Source organism: Bombus terrestris, chromosome 8 (assembly GCF_910591885.1).
Source record: "Bombus terrestris chromosome 8, iyBomTerr1.2, whole genome shotgun sequence".
NCBI lineage: Eukaryota > Metazoa > Arthropoda > Insecta > Hymenoptera > Apidae > Bombus > Bombus terrestris.
Window position 1 is genome coordinate 2,404,990 of NC_063276.1, and position 20,073 is coordinate 2,425,062.

Genomic DNA, 20,073 nt, shown 5'->3' on the forward strand with positions numbered 1-20,073 from the left:
CTCGTAACTTCGTCGTATTTACATTTTGCAGAATTATTTAACAGAGAATTAGGCTTTTCCATTTCGAAATCTACCTTTCTTCTTCCTCGTTACGATCGACTCTTCCAACAGGAGGCATCGTGCCAAACGTACGTTAGACATGTTCCAACGTATCACTAGGAGTCACGATCGCCGTCACACGCCTCTTTTATTTCCTTTTTACAACGACTTCTCACTTTTTTTTAACAACCTTTTTTTATCGATAGTTTCGAGCAAAGGTGTAATTTGTTCTCGCGGACTTTATGCGCAACGTGCGATAAAACGAAGGTACCTTCCGCCGTAAGACGAACGTCCACCTGATCAACGATTTTCAGAGCAAGAATTTCGAGCCAGGAAACATTTTTATCCAAAGCGATTTTGTAGCTACGCGCTTATTCGTCAAAGTTAACGAACTCGGAGGATGAGAACGACGAAACGAGTTACTTTGTACAGAGCGGGGCGGTGATAGTACTACGATCGGGCAGGCGGTGACTCTACGTGAAAAAATAAGGAAAAGGCTTGGTACAGCGCTTCGTTTTTGAGAAAATCGACCTTGAACATTTGACGAGCGTATTTCAATTTGCCTAATTCCGGACTGAACGAGAGCAAATAATCGACGGGGATTTGAATCACGTTCGGAGATCAGCGAAAAACGTGAAACAGAATTTATGATACGCGTGTACATGTCTATCTCGCAATTAAACGCGTTTAAACTTTATTTCCTCGAGAACGAAGCCTTAAACGGGCAAATTTTGTTCCTCGTTCTTTACCTTATTTTCCTTTATAATCTCCTGTGGATCGTTTACTCGGCTCTAGTATTTAACCGATTCGATGTATACTCGACAAATTTCCAAACTCGATCTTCTCGGATACGAAGAGTCAGGCGGAAAGCTTCTATTCTATATTTGCAATTTGTTTGTTCGCGTATGATCAGCCCCTTGTCCGCTTGTACTACGATTATCGCCCCACCCTGTATCGCAGATAGCTGTATGTATACAGTGTGGCTAACAAGTGTAAACGAAGCGCAGAGTAAAAGTATAAAAAGATACGAGATGATAAAATAGAGAAAAGTGGGATAAAATATGTATCGAGAAAGAGAGTGACAAAGGGTGGCAAGTACGACTCGTCGATGCGTCGTTCGCTATTTAGAGAACAGCAGCGAGTCAGAGGGACGTCGGTCGTTCCGGTGAAACGAGGCGAAGGCATTGATTAACATTAAAAGCAAGGGCTCCTAGAGAGACACTGATAGATGTCTACGTACGCCGATAGAAAAAAGAGCCGGGCCTAATTCAATTGCAGGCCGCCGTTCCGCAAACACTCATGATAATTCAATCAAGCTCGCCCCATCCAGCTATTGCTGTTCCTCCCTTTGGACCGGCCCCATACGACCAAGGACCCTGGGCCAGAACGTTGCAGAGGGTGGAAACGGCTTATAATCTCCGTACGAGAACATCTGCACTCTAATCGGCTGATGATTTCCACCTAAACCTTCGTCTATCCTTTTCTAAGCACTGGCCGCGCTCCGTGACACGCACGGTGCCCTTCATCGGTAAATCATGCGGTCGTCTATGAACATTTCCATCGGAGTATTCGTCGTTTCACGCGGATTTTATCGTTCCTACGATTTATAGGCAATTGTTTTTTTAAGCGATTCCCGAGAATTACTCGGAATGGTTTGTCCGACAACGAGCATCGGCCGGCAGTGGCCGCGATTTCTTTATTTAGAAGACGAGAACTTCTTCCTGCGTGGTCAAATTTAAACGCAATGTCAATTTCGCGCGTCCAATGTCGCCTGTTTATATTCACTCTCGTAAAAATAACGTAGTCTTAAAAGTAGTCTTAGAGAATTATATTCAGAATTATATAGTTCCATCGTAAGACTGTCGCAGCGCTATGATATCGTTCGAAGATTATACGACGAGAAACCCTTTCTGTCATTCCACGATTATTCGGTTCAGACGATACGCGTCGAACCGCGCTTTCTTCGGATCGCAGCTATACATTTTCAACAACAATGACAAGTGACAATACGGAAACGATCATTTTTTGATTATCAGTTTATATTTATAGCAACGACTATGCGGTAATTGTTATTGTATCGTGCAGCGGCGCCACGTGACTCTATTTCAATCTTTATAGATACGCTTGTTTACGGTATTGCTGTACTTATCGTCGATATAAACTAGTTTATTATTATAATTAGAAATCGTTATGCGTTTGTACCGTTAATTATTCGTAATTGATTCAAAACTCGGTTTCTTCCAACCATACTATTCTAGCAGAACGTTTTTCGTTGCAGTTTTCTTTTCGAAAGTTCCAGTTTGTACACGTTGCGCGTATAATTGTACCGACAACCTGAAATAATCTTAACTATAGCTAATTACATCAGCCTAGATATAAGCATAGCCGAATCACCTTTCTTGGAAAAGTCGAAAGAAACTGAAATACGTTTCGGCTGTGAAATATCCAAATTCTATATAGATACGAAATTTATTCGAAAAACGTCACGTTTTACGTATGTGACATTTGTTTCAAAGTTATAAGTAGGTATAAGATTATTTTAACAATGTCACGCGAAGGCTGTGTCATTGGTAATTTGTCGCAACGTCAGTTGATGTAAATTATACGAAAGACTGTTTCGAACAAAGGAAACGATACGAAAGAACGACAGTTTCGCGCTTTTTCCGTATAGTTACGTTTTTTCTTTTTTATATATATATAGACATTCCGAATATTGGCGACTCAATGAACGAAGATAATTAAATCTCGTTTCCGATTAGAGTAAAAAATTCTCTCTACGGTGAAGAAAAATGAAACGATCAAAATAATTTTTCTTCCAATTTGACTTGTAAATCTCACGCCATTGAATATGTATTTTTCGAATTTTTATATTCATAACAATTACGTCGTTAACGTACCTAAACGATAAACAATAAATAATGATGGGAAACGAACTACGCGGAAAAATGTACATAGTATATAATGATCGTGATATACGTACAATAATAGCAATAGGTACATACTATTATATGTAATATATCGTTATTGCTAATATATCGTTCGTTGATGTCAATTGATAGCACATAGTACATCGTTCACACGGAATATGCCGCGACAGTACATTATTTATGTTACGAGCTACGTAATATTACATCACATAGATTCGATATTGACCGATAGTATGCTATTTACAATGCAAAGTACATAGCAAATCTATGAAATACCTATTAGAATATAGCATGATGTTCGCATCGAATGCAAGATAATAGATATACTATTTATACTCTATGCTATATATAATAACAGATTATTGCGTAGTATGCGCTATTCGGTATTGATACTATACGCTGTACATATATCGATATGTTATTCACACCAGATAATGTACAACATGATACTTGTCATTCTAGATTCTAGAATATGCATTACTCGAGCCAGTCACTACGGTACGCATACCTTACCGAATCTTTTACTTCGCGATCAATGTACGTTATAAAAATATAATTTCGCGTCATTCCTTCGTTTATCAATCTACGTATTATGTGTTTGGTATCGGATGGAAACGAGACAGAGAGAGAGAGATAAAAAGATGGAGAGAAAGAGAGAGAAAGAGAGAGCGAGAGAGCAAGAAAGGTAGAACAGAAAGACGGATATTTAAATATTTAAAGTCGACGTCAGGTAAAGTTATACGTGTCGGTGAATGGTAGAGAGATAGAGAAAGGAAGAGAGAGAGAGAGGGAGAGAGAGAGATTGAGAGAGAAATCGCAGCATTAATGTCGTGGTCGTTTCCGATGCATGGAATGCTGATACCGTGTAACTTTCAGGGTCTAATCATGCAAATGTATTAACCGCTAATTAAAATTGACGCAAGTTGCGTTCTGTTCGGTGACAATTGATCGTCGATTTCTTCCTCTTGGCGCTGCGCTAGGCATCTATTCGGTAGAACAATTTCCAGACTTCTTTGCGAGCTTTGTTAACGAGACAGAAGCGATTTAACGAAAGAGACGATCGTAGGAAAGGTAGTGGTATTAATCGTTGCTAGGTGAAAATGAATATCCTGGAAATCAAATATGCTCTTCGTTATTGATGTGTGCTTTGTTTGTACAGTAGTGGAAGTTCACGGATTTGAGATTTGTATTTATTCAATAAATTTGTACACTTGTAATACATTGTTTAAATATGTTTTGAAGTTAATATTCGTTCACGCTTGCCAAATGCCACGAATATCTTATAAACGTCGTTCGTTACTTTCCCGCAGTAGCGCAGAACGCCGAATGAACGAAAATTCCCAGCGATTCGTTACATACAAGCGACAAAGAAAAGTATAATAATACGAAATAAGTATTCAGCTACTTTATACATCCTAATAATAAGCACTTTGCAATCATCGCAACCGGTGTGTTCAACCGTCTTTTTCGACTATTCGCGGCGCACGAGAGGTTACGTCTAAATCAGACAGCCGCTTCTCCTTCGGCATTCCACGATACGCGTTTCAAGATTCCCAGCGTAGAAACTGAGAATTTTAACAGCCGCTGGTCTATAATTTCCGCGACCAGAAAATTGCTTTAAAGATTTATAACGGATGAAGCGCGATCGGAGCAGCTGGTTTCCAGCGTTTTGAAAATCGCGTCTCTAGCGAAATCGGTCGAGGTGACAGACCGGATTCGCTTGAGTTTATTTCTGATTGCACCCGTGCGGACCGATTCGGCGGCCGGCTATTCGGCAGTTAAGTAGAAACAAATGAAGTGAATTCAAGGAATTCGAACTAACAATAAGACCGCGGTCTTTCGGGCTGCTCTAAATAGTTATTCGAAATCAAACGCTTCAACCGATCTCCTTTACCTCTACTTTAAAGCCACGTTTCTTCGCCCATCTTTTCCTCCGCATCGCGCGCGCCGATCTCGCATTATCCGACGTTTCTTGTCTTTCGCCGTTCAAACCGAAACTAAGGAGGGCAGATGTTCGAAAAACTGACCGCTGGAACGCGTCGACCGTTAAGAAAATCTGCGACACGCCTCGCGCATCGTTCACCGACGCGTGTGAGATACGCGTTTCACGTACTTGCGTCTCTCGCGTTGTCGAATTTATTTCCCTTCAAATGGAAAAAAGTCCTCGTGAAAGAAAATATTGCGCGTCTTGGAGCGTCGATCTTGCTCGGAACGCGCGTTTATTCCACTTGGATAAATTGGAGTAGAAGTTGAACTTATTAGCGCCCATCGGCTTATTCATAAACGATGCAACAGCGCTGCCATTACGCGAGATAAACGTCTGGATGTAACGTTCCGCCAGGGTAATTACGATCGATGTACGAGATCTATAATCCTTGGCGAAACACGGAAAATACATGTTAAACAAGCTGGCGTAACACGACGTAACGTCGAAACGGTAGTAAGTTATCGTGGAATCGTTGTTTGCTACTGAATATTCTGCGGCTATGAGATCGTGTTAGCGAATTATCTGATTGGAGGATGCACGTACGGGGTCGAGTTTTGTCGATGAACTCTTTCAGATCTTAAACAGAATCGTTTAAACGCGAATCTGATTTCCTTTTTTCTTCCTTTCTTTTTTCATCTTTCCTGTCACCGCTACGATTTTACGTCGCGTTACGGTAACGCGAGTCTTCCGTTTTTTAACGAGAAAAGTTTATCGCGTTTGTATCGTTACCGGACGACACAGAGAAACAACGCGTTCGCAAATTTTTTAAACATTGTCCGAATTGTTCGAGAACGTAACAGCGGAAATCTTAAGGCCATAAGAGAACAACGAACCATCGTGAAAGTTTTAGACGCGAAGACCACGGTTGACACAGTGGCTGAATTTTTCAACGGCAAGTGTAGTATAATCGTTGGGTATCTCGAAGAAGAAACCGCGTTCGAGTAGTAAAATCTCGAGGCAGGGCGATCGTTGGATCGCTAAAACGTGCGCATAATAGAGGTTCCATTGTGAGCAAAATTAGCGATCGGAACTCTTTGTAACGTTCGCGCAAAAATATTCCGCCGAGCAACGAATCTGCCATTATTTTCAACCGTTATTCACATGCTGTCGCGTTAAGTTACAAATGGTGGAACGATAAAATTTCACAAGCCCCGTTACCGTATCACTTTTCGTTATTAAAAATTACAACGCACGAAATTTCCACGGTTTCAATTTCGTACATGTCACGAAGCTGAAAATTTGCAAATACGAATTATTCAGCAGGATGCCCATTTTATTTCGCGCGTTTCGCTAAATTGTTTTTGTCAAACACGTAAGGCTATTACGCGGACATGACAGCCACGCGAAATCGTAGAAAACACCGGGCCAAGCAAATTTGCGTCGGTGCATATTTTATACATAGCAACATGGGAAACCGGTAATCGGATTGAACGATGCCTGGCCTCGACTCGCATCAAAATTTCCGGAAAATATTCTAATTGATGGATCCCGGTTTCATTCGATATCGCGATATTATCTATACATGGATAAACGGATCGTCGCGTTGTTTCGTCTCGTACAATGACAATCAATTTTAATCGAAATAATTCTTCCAGCTTTTCGATCGCTTCCTATCCCGATCATTTCGCCATGATTTCTCCTCGTCTCTTTTCGTATTCGCCCGAGATCAACGCAATTTACGGTCCTTCGACTTTTGCGTCCTATATCTCGCCCTCGTTTCAACGAATTGAAACATTTAGAATTTCTAACCAGACCTTCGTTTCTAGCACTTTTCGTGTTGAGGTTATTAGATGTATAAACAGAGGAACGCGTGGATAAATTTTAAAGTAGAAATGTTAATACAAATGTTAATACAAAAGAGCAAGTACAAGTAGGAACATAATTTGAGCTGGTCCCGATCCGCGCGCTAGCAGCGTTACCCTATAACTGAAAAGCCCGAAGCGATCGTCGTTGTCTACGGTCTATGGTCTGTCTTCGTCCCCGTCTATTGTTTATACGCTGTCGATGGCTTCGGTGCTTGAGAAAACTAAAAAGATCAAATATAGAGTTTTCCTAGAAGTGGTGACCACTTCAACATTTCGGCTAATTGCAAAGAGTATCTAATCCGTAGCTAGCAAGGCGACCACTGACGTTGCTATTTAAAGTTCAACCACCGACAAGTCCAGCCTCTGCTGTTTCCTTGCCGAATACCGAAACATTGCTCGCGTCGGTACTCCTCCAAAATCGTTGACAATTCTTCCGTGAACGATCAGACTCGAGGGATGGCATCGCGAACGATTGACAACGTAGACGAGCCAACGTACTATCGCGCTGTCGATTCGTAACTTACGAACGCGAATTATCCAGACGCAAAATCGATTTTCTAAACGTCTTTTCGATCTTCAAAAACACCGATACTCGTGAAACTAGGAAACACGTCGCAATCGACGAGCACGGGATAAAGTTAATCGACCTAGAACGAACATCGAAGGAAATTCGTCGCAGCTCGATGGCGAAGTTTCAAGCGACGGCCGGTTGCGTTGTATTTCCTTCGATTCGGCCGTACGCGAATTCGCGATATTTTTTGACAATTTCTACGTACGCTGTTAGCAAAGCGAACCGTCGCTATTTTGCCGGACGAATCGCAACGTTTCAACGACGATGTACGCCATGGAACGACGACAGGGAAATGTTATTTCGCGAAATAACTTAACAGTATCGCGTCGATAATTCGTTGAGCGCGATCAAAGGGCGTTAAGAATAATCGGACGCGATACGAAGTTTGTTCTTGTTTCCAATGGAAAACTCGCAGCCAGAACGTAAGCAAGACAGGTAATAGGTTCGTATCGTGACGATTTAGTTCCATCAAATTTGCTCGTCGTAAGCATTGGACACGAATAATATATAAATTCTATTTTATTGGGATTTTACAAAAGTACAAGGAGAATGCAAAGGGAAAATATTTGACCCGATCTTCGTTACCCGATTCCCGTTATACGACGCGTTATTTTCACGTCGTAACGTCCGAAAACGAATAGTATGTTTTACTATTTGTTTACCGTTGTATTTTATCCGAAACCTTCGAAACGTCGAACATCGAGGGATTTACTGTAAAAAGTTTCAGACGATGGTTGCAAACGTTTCTAATTACCGTATAGCTGTTACTTCAACGATACGATTATTACTATGCATTTTAGTCGTTTCAACGAAGCTACGTATCTATGTAAATATTAGAGAAATCACGATCGATTTAGCGTTTGATGCACCTTGTTATCGTTCCAACGTGTCTTTGAATTTCATTGGCTGTGCTAAAATATCGTTTAGCCGCTTTATTTTTGCAGCGTGACTCGGTTATTTCGCTGTTACAGATTTTCAAAATAAGACGAAGGTTAAAATATTAGCGTAGATCGAAGGATAATTTCAGAACCACCGTTTCATCGAACTGTACAAATCTACCCAGATTTTTCTTTTCCTTTTTTTTTTTTTTCCTAATTAGTCAACCACGCAAAGACGAAGCGAAGCGAAGAGCAAATAAAAGGTAAAAATATTCAAACTGTTTGTCGAGGTAAAAAATTGCGCAACCTGTGTGTAAATGTATCTGTATAACAAATTTACAGTGACATCGCATCACGCATTGACCAACGATATTTAAATACACCGAACAGATGGGATTTTTAAAGCTGTTTCATTTTTCTACCAATTGTAAATAAATGGCAAGAATCTATGGCGTAAGCCGAGCAAATTATAAAAATACGTCCGATGGTATACGTACTCTGAGAAGTGAGGTCACCGGGCTCGTCCTGTATGTTAACGGGTGAGATTTTCACTGACCTTGGAGGGCCCTGAAGGCTGAGAGGCCCGGGCCCTCCGGCAGCGGCCATCCTCTGCATCGCTGCACCCCCGATTTCCATCGCTCTTCCTGCCCTGCGCACCTCTCTCGACGATTTTCGAGCAATCTTGAGGCCTTCGTGCCAAGTACGACCGTCGGCCGTACTTACTTTTCTATACAGAATTTGACTAAAGTCTCGACCTCGACGTTCGAACTCTCTTTCCCTTCCCGATCAAATTCACCAAGGGAATCGTCGACTCACGAAATGAACCGGAAACCACTTCTTTTTTTTTTTTTTTTTTTTTTTTACAAAGTTACGACATTCGATTCGCTGGTCGAACGACACACGAATTCGTTCAAGAACGAATATTTCCAGTCTGCGCTCGAGTCCAAGGTATTCGGATGAATCGGCTGCGTTGTGACAGAATTTAGTTCAGTTTCCTTCGCCTCTGGCCCGCTTTCACCGATCCAACAGTGTCGTCCGGTTGGCGATTGCACGTGTCAGTCGCGACAGATATTCGTAGTTTCATTCTCGAGTCTCTAATCGAGAATTTTCACCGGCTATCGACTATCCGCCGCGGAACAGCCGTAGCTCGTGGAATTCGTGAAGCTTCGCGTTACTCGCTGTGTCTCGCACTTTGGTTATCGCGCGAATTCCGTTGCAACCATGTTGGTCGTGGAATTTCGTTTTCACAGCCACTGGTCCACGGAACGAACGAATCGAATCGGGTTTGTACGATTTCAGCGAGAAGATTCGCACTCGCAGCGATAGCTTACCGGAGCCCACGCCATTTTGCGATCTTCCGGGCGAACGACGTCCTTTGCATCTTACCCTGGTCGATATTTGTCCACGATTCTCTCGAAAACGATTACTACTACCGGAAAGCACAGATGTTATCGGCACAAATTACTTTTCTCGATAAATTCCTTGGGCGTTTGCGATATCGTCTGACGGATATTGCGATCTTCGATTCTTCCAACGTCCTCCTGTCACATAAACATTCCGTCACGCGAACATTCCGTCTCTGCGGAACTTTCTTAACCGATCCGGGAGACGTTGTTGACGCGATCGCTACGCAGATCACCGGTCTAGGCACCCCGAGACTCTTTACTCCGTCGATCTTGTGCCACGGTAAAGAATCGTTCTTCGTCGACCTACGGCTCGACCGAATCCGAAGTGCCGTTTAGTCGATCTCGTGGAGAAGTAAGTGTTCCGGAGCAGAACGTCGGTTGTGCTATCCCATTAACCAGAATGACGAGCGTGGTCCGACAGAAAGTGGCGAATGCGCGGCATCCGTCAGAGACGAGAAACGTGGAAAGTGGCACGTGTGTGCAATTATTATTTCCTTATCACTCGCGACCGACAATGACGGCGTTGATCGTGACGACGAGGAAAAAAAAAAAGAAAAATAAAAAGTATATACGCACGAGGGAAAGGGGATGGAAAGGAGAGAGGGAGAGGGCTCGAGGAAGAAAAAGGAGGAGAGAGAGAAAAAAGAGAGAAAGAGAGGACACGTTACACGACGCAACACCAACGAGACTGACGGCGCGGGGCCCTAGGAGGCACTGACTGCCGGTTAGGTTCCTATAGAACCCAACCTAACCAGTCGATGCCCCCACCTTCGAGGTCGACCTTTTCGACCCCACTCCGATTTCAGTCCCACCACTCGACCCGCTCATCCACGTCCTATCCGCTCGCGAGAATTCGAGCCTCGATTCCACGCCGACGTCGAGCTATTCGTTCTCCCGGTGGAGTCGACTCCGTCGCTTCCACGCCTCCTGGGGGCAGCTGTGGGACACTTGGCCGGCTCGAGCCGCCAACAAAATGGCCGACAGACCTAATCGATTCGTACCTACCCTCTCCTCTTCTTTTATCTCGCCTCTTTCTCCCGTCCTCTCGCTCTTGGCTCTCCTACGTCGACCACCACCGCCACCGACACCGCCGCCACCACCACCGCCGCCGCCACCGTCACCGCCGCCGCGCCGTGCCGTGCCGTGCCGTGCCTGCCGGTCCTCCAGCTTCGCGACCCACCGATCGCTTCCCCGACTCGCTTCTTCTCCGCTTCTCTACGCGATACTCGTTCAAACGGCCACCAAAAGATGCTACGCCGCTGTTCGCGCAACATCGTTTACTTCGTCAGTTTCTGCCGCGTACGTCCATCTCGCGATGTTTTCTTCCACTTTACGATTTAGACTGGTTCTTTCCACGGGTCCGCGAGACCCGTTATCACCGCCGAGTTTTCACCGCTGTCTACGTTCGCTACCTTTTTTATGCGTCTGCCTGGTCGTTTCCTCTTCTTTTTTTTTTCTTTTTCTCGTTGAATTTTCCTTTGACGTTTGCACCGCTCGCTCTTTTCCGCAGCAAGATCTCGGTACCGACGAAGGTTTCGTAGCTTTTTGCTTTTAAACGAGTTTCTTTCTTTTTCTTGTTTTCTTTGCCGCGCGATTGCGAATATCTTGCCGCTTTATCGATTCGCCGCGCGCTTTCAATCCTTTGTTTCCCCGAGCTGTTCGAACGCCCCGGCTTTCCATCCGTCTTCCTCGTCGCTCGTGTTTCGTTCGATCGTACGTTGTCGAATTTGGTGATCGGCGCGCCTCGCTTCGAGCTTCTTCGTACGAAATATTCGACGAATGTAGGTAGTTCTCCTCTATCGAAACGTTAAACATCTTTGGCCGAAACCTCGCTCCGCGTTTTACTTATTCGTCGCGCATTTTGTAAACGATACGTTTGTCGCACGTTCGCCTAAATATCCTGTAATTTTCATACTTTTATATTTTTTAGTAGATATTGCCTTTATTCGAATGCCTAAGACGCACAATCACTTTGCTCGATTGTGAAACGTCGTAGAACTCGTACGCGCAGCTTGTGATATTTCAGGTACTCGATTTGCCTTAATCACGTGCAATCGTTCGCGTATAGACCGAGTTATTAAAGAGGATGCGTCATTAACAACGTCGAATGTTCTACAACGGCGCAAAGTGAAATTCTCTTCCATTCTCAAGCTACCTGCCTGTCATCGTCTCGATGAAATGCTTTGCAATGCGAGCGAATCGTAGCTTTCCGAGCTTTCTATTCTCGCTCTACCTCCTGTCTCAGCCTTGTCTTCGCTCTGAAACTAAATACTAATTTTTCTAACCGTATCCACGTCGAAATACGTTTCCCAGAACTATATACTCCACGCGAAGCTACAATTTGCAGATTAACGCTAATCGTTTAAACCGATTCCACGGCGATTAATCAGTCGCTCGATTTATCGACACATTCGAGATAAAGAGAATTCGAAAACAAACCGATCGGATGCTGCGTGCAGGCCGACGCGTTTTTTCGCGAAAATATCCTAAACTGGAGCAGGCTGCGTCTGAAACGGAACGTAGATTCGAAACCGGCGGAAATCGCCGTTTCTTTCGTTAATTGAAATGGACAAGTAACAAAAATGGACGTTGTATCTTCGAACGATGTTTGGGTTTCTATTGCGCGAGCCAGACGATCCAACGAGCACGCTAAATCATTGGAAAATAGGAAAATAAATCGATGATAGCGTATACCTATAAACGCGCCGTGTCTTACACTTTGGTATCGAACGCAGAAATCAAACATTTTCTTATTAACATTTATAGTATGTAACAGGTAAATTATTACAACTACATGCTTCACAAACGTGTCTAATCGCAAATCGACTAGAGAGGCCATAAGCATTCGTCGTATCGTAGTTTCACTGTTGATCGGTGATCGGTGATCGTAATGTTGTGACGCCTTGAAAACGTATAGCATCTTCCTCGACGCGACTTTAACGTCCCACTTTGTCTAAAGCTTTTTACGCAAAATTTGACGATTTATCCGAATTTGCGAAAAAACGTTGGACGTTCCATTTAAAAGACCAAAGGTGAGCGTAATATCTCGCTAAAGAAGCAAGGAAGTGAAAATATCTCCCTGGACACCGTGCAACTTTTGTTTGAAATATTTTCTCCTATAACTTTCGAATAATTTACGAGTGATCTTGAGTCGTCGTGTTAGGAAGCTTACTCCGTACACGTAGCGTGATATTAACCAAAAATTACAGTAAAAATCGTAATTGCATCGGTTTCGATGAATTATACGCGCTTTGATAATTGTTGAAAATGTAACGCGCCAATTAATCTGATGACGATCGTACAATCTTTAAATTCGCGTTCTGTGGTAAGATGCGCACTCCCACGGATCGATAATTAATTTAATCATCGAATTCGTATCCATTTGCTATTCGCACGGTTCGCGTTTTCTTATCGCTGCCTGTTGATGTTTTATCTTGCCGCGGAGAATCGATTTACCGCCCGATTTTAAAACTCATAAATATTACTATCGACAACTATCAAAACTAAGTAACGTTATTTTTGTTATTTGTCTATATTATTATAATTTCCCATGCATCGAGCAGAACGAGACGCCACGTCGTTGCGTTCGAAAACGTCCAAATCCTCTTCGACCTTTTTCTTCTTTCCTCTTCCTTACACGCGTGACGGGCAAATTATACATCTTCCCTCATTTGTTGATATTTCTAGTAAAATTTTCTCGCATGCGTCCGATACTAACAAGAAAAGACAGCTCTGTGTTAGAAAATACGTATTGGACTGTGCAGATATTAGACGCGGATGTTCACGTCGTTCGAACAAAAATTCCACCGCAAGCGCTGCTCGAAAGACGGTTACGGAAAAAAGAGCAGCCTCGAAGTGGCCAAGCGTGATTTGCCCTTCGAAAAAAGAACGATCTTCTGCGGTTCACCGATCACGTGCATCGGGCTAATCCGTACGTCGAGGCGTGAACGGATCTCGGTACGTTTAGCTGTCCATTGTCGGGAACCTCCCACTTTTCTCCCTTCTCCTTTCATTTACGTTTTCCTCTGATTTCGTTACGGTGTCGTGAACGAGAATTCATCGTAGTACGGCGCAGCCTAAATATGTATTTTCCATTCGCGAACGCGATTCTCATTACCTGTATATTTCACGAAACTGTAAAACACGTTCTGATATTTCGCTGTTCTGCTCGCGTAGATACGAGCAAATAATATATTATTTAGGATAAAAAATTGCCGGGAACTCTACGACGAACAAAGCGTGCATACTCTGTGACAGATTAACAAAAGGACGCTCGGGAGGGTTGTTTTTCGTTCGAGTATCGTCGATTCGGTAAACGCTTTAATTTTCTGGAAAATCGTTTCGAGTAGAGAAAAGGTACCGCGGACGCGAGTAATAACCGCGAAGAGTAAGACGCAGCGATCGCGGATTAACCGTGAACGTAGAGCACGTTTCTATGGCTCGACGATTTACCGCGTCTCTGTCAGCAAACTTTCGTTCGAGAAGAGATTCAACGATCGATTCGATTAAGATTCAAATTAGGTTAAAAGATCGTGCGAATTTTCTACCATTGGATTCACCATCGTCACGAGCTTCGCCGTCTAAAGCAAACCCGCGTCGAGGCAACGAACCACGACCGCTTCCCTCGCTACAGCCTTTAAAAAACCTAAACAACCCCCTTTCGCGCGTTGCTGCTCCCTCTGTCCACGATTTACCTCCAGACACCACCAATAATTAATATCCATCTCGTAAACAACCTATCCATACTACTGGCATTATTTCAGCGCGTAAAAGCCACCCTTCCCTCTCAAACTCGCGGCCACTCGTTCACCTACACCCCGTATATTTATAACTACTTATACGTATTCCACTCAGCCACATACATACAATGCTGCTTTGTGAAGCGTGTGGCAACGCCGGCGAAGAAGGAAGAGGACGAAGAGGAGGCCTCTTAAGCGGCTCAGCGCGTACGAGCGTGTACGAGCGAGAAGCCGACAAAGCTATCAGCGCCGAATGCATCCCGGGCAGATGCTCCCTTTGCTCTGTGCTTCGGTCTCTTTCCTCTCTCTCTTTCTCTCTCTCTCTGCTTTCCCTTCTGTTGGTCGTTCCCTTTCGAACTGCTTCGAGTGTCGAAGCCATGTGAACCCTGCGTAATAATTCACCAGTCCCTCGTACGTATAAACTTGGAAACGTTCGAGGAGCAGCCATTTCACAAGCCCCGTTCGATCCAGTAATTTTCGCCGCGTTGAAAAATCCGACGAGCTTGTTGTGCGCCGCTTCTTCGCTCGGGGTTGCTTCACCGGCGAAACTTTCACGCCGGAGAAGAAGTTCCAACGAGAGGAAATTCGGCTCGAACGGACGCCGAATGAAAATTTCGCTGCAACGCCAGTCGATCGCGTGAACGCGTTAGACGAGTACGCTCGTCTACGTAAATCGCGATGAACTCTCTGAAAGTTAGACGCGAGCTAACGAGATCGCGATACGTCGCGCGCAGCTAATTTTCACACGGAGCCTTGGAAGAAAATTGCCAGGGGATGTTTGAAAATATTTCAAACGCTCGTCCGAGTTTGTAAAAAATTCTTGCCGCGTAATTTTATTTACGTCGCTGTTCTCGAAGCTGCTGCTTCGAAAATCTACCAAGTCGAGGCACGATGTTCGATCTCCACTTTGAATCACTTTCAACCGGGCGATCTGTGCGCGAAGCATCGTCGATTTCAAGCAAAGTCTCGCCAAAAGCGGTGACTGTTACGAAGAAATATATACATAGGCGATATCATCCGCGTGGACGCGCTTAGCATTTTGCCATGTTGATTTCTCGACAGTCCACTCGTCGCTCCTCCTTTAGTACGCAGATCGACCGATTTGTATATTGGCCGTTCGTAATATACGCGGAATTTCTATGCAAATACGTATGGAGATGATCGATCGGAAAACACTGGACAATCGCGCAGCAAGGAGAAGGAAACAGAAAGAAAAATGAGACAATGACTAAGGTACAAAGGAAATGTACCAAATCAAAAGCGAAATTTATTAACAATCTTTATATTTTACTTTCCTCGGTAAATTACATTTTTACCAAAGTGTTTACAGGATCCTTCCGATTAAAACAAGATCGAACACGATATAACTCGAATTATATTTCCTTAGCGATATCGTAGTTAATTATCCTTCGTCGAGCGAGCGAATGTGCTCGAAATTATATCGCGTTTGGTGCACTTCTAATAAGAGAAACGTAACGAGCAGGTTGGTAAAAGTCTCGTTGGATCGAGAATAAGAAAGTTCGATTCTTTGGGTTAAAAATGTCAGCTTGTCGCGGGCCTTGATACGTCGTCGTACGCTTCGATTCTCGGTCGCTCTTTCTCTTTCACTCGCCTTGTCCTATCCTACGTTTCACGGTTCTACGAAATTGTTTCTACATCTGCATAATTGCAAAACTTGGATACCAATTTTTGTACGATTAGCCGGCGTTTATTGGCCGTTCGCGGTACGTAATACGCAAGTACAGAATCCGAGAGAAGTTGGGAAGATTTTTACTGAGACGTAGAAACGTACGGAGATGATCGATATACGAATTCCGAGAGTCCTTGGAAACGTTCGAATTAACATATTTTTGTCTTTAGATTTTGCGTAAAAAATGCGATTCCATGCCTTCGATCATTTTAGAACGGCCGAGCTGTAGATAAAGAACGAGAATGTATAATATATAAACGTCGAGTTTCACGATTTTCTCGCATGACTGTAAAATTACGACGCGATTTAACGAAATTTATTGGCAGCCGGTTCGAATAATTAAACTTCTGGGGCTCATGCTTCATTCGATTACGCGGGCAATTCGATGCATTTGGTCGAATCTTTCATCGGTTTTTTCCTTTTTCAATTTATGGACACGCCAAGTTCCATACTGGCGATATAAAAATATCGAAATCATCGCGAACAAAATATAAATATATATTCCTCGTGTTTTACGTGTATTTTACAATTCCGCCAAGAGATAAACTTTGCATAAACCGTTCGAATGTAAGCCTACGAAAGTCATAAACACGAAGATCGATGAATAAATTATCTTGGAAACGCGTAACAGCGTACGGGCGTAATCGACCATTCTCGAAACATAAATCAATGAAAACCTGCAGATTCCAAGAATCGCAAATCAAACTTTATTGAAACTTTGCCACGTACAAAGCGATTTTTAATTTCCAAGAATTTCCTTCGTCGCCGTTACTCGTCGGACGAACCATCGATCGATCGAGAGATCGTGTCACGCGCGATCGCGCCTTTTTCCAACGAAATTTCGCTCGCGGTTAACGCGACAGTCGCGACCACGCGACTCCGATCGTGCCATTTTTCAACTTGCCGCGAGCACGCGGTAACGTGCGTGGATAAATCAAAGTTAAGCAACGAGCAAGCTCGTCGGCGGTTAGGGGCTCAAGAAAATAGGAAAAAACACGAGGTGGCGCCTTGTGCTCGCGTAAAAGAGCTCAGCTCGGCGAGGCACTCGTCGCTGCAGGAAAGCAAATCCTACCTACTTAAGCGGCTCAGAACTGCTCCTGGTTCAGGCAGCCGAGAATATGGAGGTCAATCGGTTGCTCCGGGCGCCTCAGCGCGGAAGAAAGCCTTAATCCGTAGCCGTGGTAGGTTTTGTGCCTTGCCTTCCCTCGCCGCCCTCCCGCCCTCCCGCCCCTAAGGCCCCATACCCAGACGTCTTTCTCTTTTTTCTTCTCACCCTCGCCGCTGCTCCGTTCTCCGCCGCCAACAGTTCCGTCCTATCATTTCGGCTGCTCCGCTTGTTAATTCGGTCAACGATGGATTTCAGCGGATTACGCGGACGCCGGAATGTTCGCGCGCCGATAGTCAAATAACGTCAATTTTCTCGGACGTAACGCGGTTGCAATTTCGAGTTAGTCGCGTTACATCCACGTGAAATCGACAGTGCGTGACGTTACGGCGAAAGACTGACTCGAAGTTTAGAACAGAGTTTTCTTTTCTTTGGACTTTTCGTCGCGTCGAAAGAAACATTCGCCTCCGTTCGTTGGTATATGGGAAATGCCCACGGGGCAGAAACATTTTAGCATCGTAACGATTATTAATCGAAGGGAATATCTCCGAAAGGAAAATACTTTTCCGTCCTATGATAAAGTCGTATGAATCACGTTTAATTTTAATATTCCGTTGCGTATCGCGTTGATCAATACCATTTTCTTCTTACGTAACGTTTATTAAATTTTTAATTAATCGGAGGTGAAAACAATGGAAAATGGGATTTATAATACGTGTGCTTAATTCGCTGATAAAATCGCAATTGAATTACGGTGGAATAATAATTTTTACAATGCAATTAATTACGTGACATAACTGCGCGCGTATCAAACCAGAGGGAAATGGATCGCGAAGAGGAACGTTGAATTTGACGAATGAACTCTCTTTGCTCGTAATTAATAATTCATGGGTTCTTCGTCGCATAAAATTAAACGTCGGTTTACTCTCGCGTTGAAGATTGACGCGTGCATTCGTTCTTCTATTCGTCGATGGCACGATGTAAATATAGAAATACTTTGGCTCGACTCGTGTACGATAAAAACCGTATCTGAAATTAACGGTACGAAAAGACTCTGTGCGTGTTAAAATTCACTTTCCTCTTGATCGGCCAAGTTTCGTGATTCGACGAGCCTTTCGACGAAATTTCACGTTTCACCGATAATCCGAATCTGTTGATTTACTGCGTTAACGTTACGCTTGCCTCTGCGCTTCTGCCAATTATCCAGTGTCAAATGTGAAAATCTTTCCTAACAGATTTTGGAGGATTCAGTCAGTGACGAGAAAGAGCAAAGCGCAAGAGGGTTGTGTACCGTGAAAAAATGACCGATAAGCTACTAACGAGGGTAGCCATGGTGGAGGTAAGGTCAGGTAGCGTTGTAAATTCGAAAATGACCCTAACCGTATCCGCAATGTTTTGATTTGGAAATGTACCGTACTCGAGTAATCGCTGTGGTGGCACTCGACACTGACTAGTGTCGGACGACGGCAGCGCAGTGGTTAACGCCTTAGATTACGAGCGTTCGGAAACCGGGATTCGAATCCCGGCGATCACCAGAGTCCGAGTTTTCTTCTATTCGAGTAAATTAGGAAGAAAATCAGCAGTACCCCAGCAGCAACATTTACAGCCCCCAGTGACAATTACAGCGGACCAGGCCCCAACAACTATAACTCACTCACGGCCACCTCAACATCGCTATACGAATCTTGGAGAAGGAACGAACGATAGGACGATTACGATCAACGGGCAACGGCCTTCCCATGGTTCGTTCAAACAGCGAGGTTTGCGGTGTTAATAATGTCGCGACAAATAGCATTAATCGTTGGGCAAATTTAATAATTATCGAAACATGATATTTATCTTCTCCGTCGTTCACAGTTGTCGGTGTTCATTTGGTTTATTTGATCGGTCGTTTGATCGTTCGAGGCCTTCTCCCATACGAGAGAATCGCAAATATTTGTTTACAATAACGAAACATTCGCGATATTAATGCTATTTTCAGGCGATCTCGATAGTTGCCAATTTTCAAACGCGAATTTCTTAACGTTGCAGTTTCGTTTCAGTCGATGGTACGAAGGGTTGTTATTACGGCTGAACAAACAGCGCTGGAACAATTTATAATATTTCTAGTATTTTCCTACTATTCCTTCTAAAACCTTCTCCATTTCTTCGTAAACCTCCCTACGTGACTGTACATCCCACTTATAGATCGTTGTACGCGAAAGAACGACCGAAATTAATCTTACACTCGCAAGCAAATTTGTCTTATAAACGAGCGTCAGGATCCAGCGTATCGTCATCAGGCGAATGCTTCTTTGGAAGTTTCAAACGTTCGTTGCGCGTACTGCCGGGCGAGCGAGTGCGCGAGATCCGATGGAATTCCTAACAGCTAACATTTTCACGACTGTCGTGAAAACTGTAATCCTTCGATCGTAATCGCTGGTCGTCCCGGCCGAGTCATCGAGCCAACGACGTCTCCGCGCTCATTATCAAGCCAAAGGAACTTTTTCGTTCCCACGTGGTCACGGCAAAAAGCGACACAGTCAAGAATTTGTAGCCTCGTTTACGATTGACGTTCAACGCGTTTAAGGTACTTCCTGGCCACACAGTGTGGAAAAGATCGCCGGCTACCTGAGCCTCGAACACGAGAACAGGATATGCGTCATAAAGCGTGGCGCCAGGCGCAACGACGCTCACTTAAACATTTACCGTGGTGGTAGCAGGCATCGCCGCTTATTGCCCTGGAGGTCTTCTTCCGTTTTCAATGGTTTGGCCATAATCCTCGTCGCTTTGGATAATTGCAAGCTCACGAATTTAATCGAATGATTTTTTCAAGGGGTTTGGCCGATCGTGTTTTCTACGGTTGTAAATCCCGAAAATATACCTCTGGCAATAAAACGATAGATTTTGGGAATTTCGACGGTCGTACCAATATAATGAACAATTC

The 20,073-nt window shown here is 43.9% G+C and overlaps 1 protein-coding gene and 1 long non-coding RNA gene across 2 annotated transcripts in view; one reads left to right on the plus strand and one right to left on the minus strand.

Annotated features, from left to right (window-relative positions):
- LOC100644486 (insulin gene enhancer protein ISL-1) overlaps window positions 1-10,653 on the minus strand; it is a 36,636-nt gene extending 25,983 nt beyond the window's left edge. The window contains exon 1 of the mRNA XM_003397086.4: window positions 8,705-10,653. Coding sequence (XP_003397134.1) covers window positions 8,705-8,843 — 139 coding nt within the window. The 5' untranslated portion in view covers window positions 8,844-10,653. The remainder of the gene's footprint in view (window positions 1-8,704) is intronic.
- The window catches only part of LOC110119491, an 84,401-nt gene that overhangs the window by 23,180 nt on the left and 41,148 nt on the right, over window positions 1-20,073 (plus strand). The window lies entirely within an intron of this gene.